A 1,673-nucleotide genomic window follows, 5' to 3' on the forward strand; every position below is an offset into this window, starting at 1 on the left:
AAGGCGCGACCGGGCCTCGTCGCCCGCCTTTCCCCCTCGCGCCGCATCTTGCGATGGTTCGCTGCTGCCGCCTGCGGAGTTTACATCTCCTTCTTGTTTCATGGTCGGGGACGACGACTCTTCATTTGCTGCTTGTGGGCCTTCCTCGGACCTTGTCGGCGCCTTTTCTTCCCCCGTGCCCCCGGGATTGCCGTTGCCAGCGCTGCCCCCAGTTGCGGTAAGTTTATGTTTAATTGCCGCCACAAAAGTTGCGTTATGCCTGCAGTACTCATCCAGAAGTTCCGTGGCATTTTTGCTGGAATTAAGCAACTTCAAAAATTCCCAGTTCTCCTCAGTGCAGTAGTCCATATCCCACGCCCGGCCCCCGCCGGCGGCGCAGCACAGCGCGCAGAGGGCGCACACCAACAGCAGCGCACGGCCAGCCATCGCCACACTCCTCCCACCGCAGCACAACACACACGCACACAGCGTCTAGCGAGGGGCAGAAAAAAAAAGGGAGAAAAAAGGGGCAAGCACACACACACAAATACACAGATATGAGCAGCCCGCGGAATGGGTGCATTCAACCAACACACACACAAACCGGGAAAGAAGAAATGCTCGAGGCATTGTCGTCCAGTTAAGGAAGAAAAGCAGCAGCAACAACGGCAGAAGACGGTTTTGTGCACGTTCCTCCGCATGTGCCCTCACGATAGTCCGCAGCGGCAAACCTCACGCCGCAGCGAGGCCCATAGGCCTTTTTTCCCCTCCCGCCACACACACACACACACACGCGGACGAAGTGGACGTGCCGGCGGCCCACCACCCCACCCCTCCCGCGGCCCCCTTCGCAGCGCCCACGTCGTTTGCTCCCCACCCCTCGCGGGACTCCCGCCAGACGCCACGCAGCCCCACGCAGCACTCACCCGTGGCCGCCGCGAAAAAAAAAACGTCACCGACGGCAGCCGCCCCCTCCCCCACCTAAGCGCCCGCAGGCGCACTGCCGCTGCGCAGCACCTGCACGAGCGCCGTGCCGGCGACCGCCACTTCCCCCGAGTCCTCCTGCAGCCACGCGCCCCGCCCGTGCACCGCCGCCCCCACCGCAGCCGCAGGGCGCGCACATCACGCGGGACAACATGCGAAGTGACGCTGCCTCCCACAGGCGTCGTGCAGTTTCTGGTTTCTTTTGTTTTGTTTTGGCGCGGCGCGACTGTCTGCGTCTCCGTGGCGGCGGCGGACGAACCCCTCGCGGCCGCACTCCCCTCACACACACACACGCAGAGAAGTGTGGGGGCGAGGCGCAAAAGAGAGCCGCGCACACACGCCGCAGCAGGCGGCACGGCGCAGGCGAAGTGCGACGCCCCCGTCCTGCGAGGGGGAAGACACGCGGAGAAGAAGCCGGCCGCACAGCGCACGCCCGACAAGGCACGCAGCGAGAGGGACGGGCGAGCCCAAAGCCCGCCGCACAGCCTGCCGCTGCTCTGCCGCAGCGGAGAACAAAAAGAAAGAGCCGCCGCCGCCGCAAACTAAAGTTGCCTCTAGCGGGAAGGAGGAGGAGGAGGAAACGGGGGCGTGTCGGCGGCACAGCCAGCGGCGGCAGTGGGAAAACAAGACGCGGAGACACGCAGCGACAACAGCGGCGGACACGGCGCACAAACTCAGCGTGAGCCGCAGTGAGTTGCCCCAATAAAAAT

General features: G+C 64.2%; 1 protein-coding gene across 1 annotated transcript, besides 2 other annotated features; it reads right to left on the reverse strand.

The window, feature by feature from the left end:
* Tco025E_09908 (uncharacterized protein) lies at nucleotides 1-426 on the reverse strand (the record flags this gene model as incomplete). The annotated part of the gene is made up of 1 exon (XM_029376711.1): nucleotides 1-426. A coding segment is annotated over one exon (426 nt), but the record flags the coding sequence as incomplete, so codon positions are not given.
* A 327-nt stretch (nucleotides 427-753) lies between these two features.
* Nucleotides 754-772: a microsatellite.
* Nucleotides 773-1,151: 379 nt separating this feature from the next.
* Nucleotides 1,152-1,178: a microsatellite.
* The last annotated feature ends 495 nt before the right edge of the window (nucleotides 1,179-1,673 follow it).

This window comes from Trypanosoma conorhini, assembly GCF_003719485.1.
Source record: "Trypanosoma conorhini strain 025E chromosome Unknown Tco_14.4_contig_01349, whole genome shotgun sequence".
NCBI lineage: Eukaryota > Euglenozoa > Kinetoplastea > Trypanosomatida > Trypanosomatidae > Trypanosoma > Trypanosoma conorhini.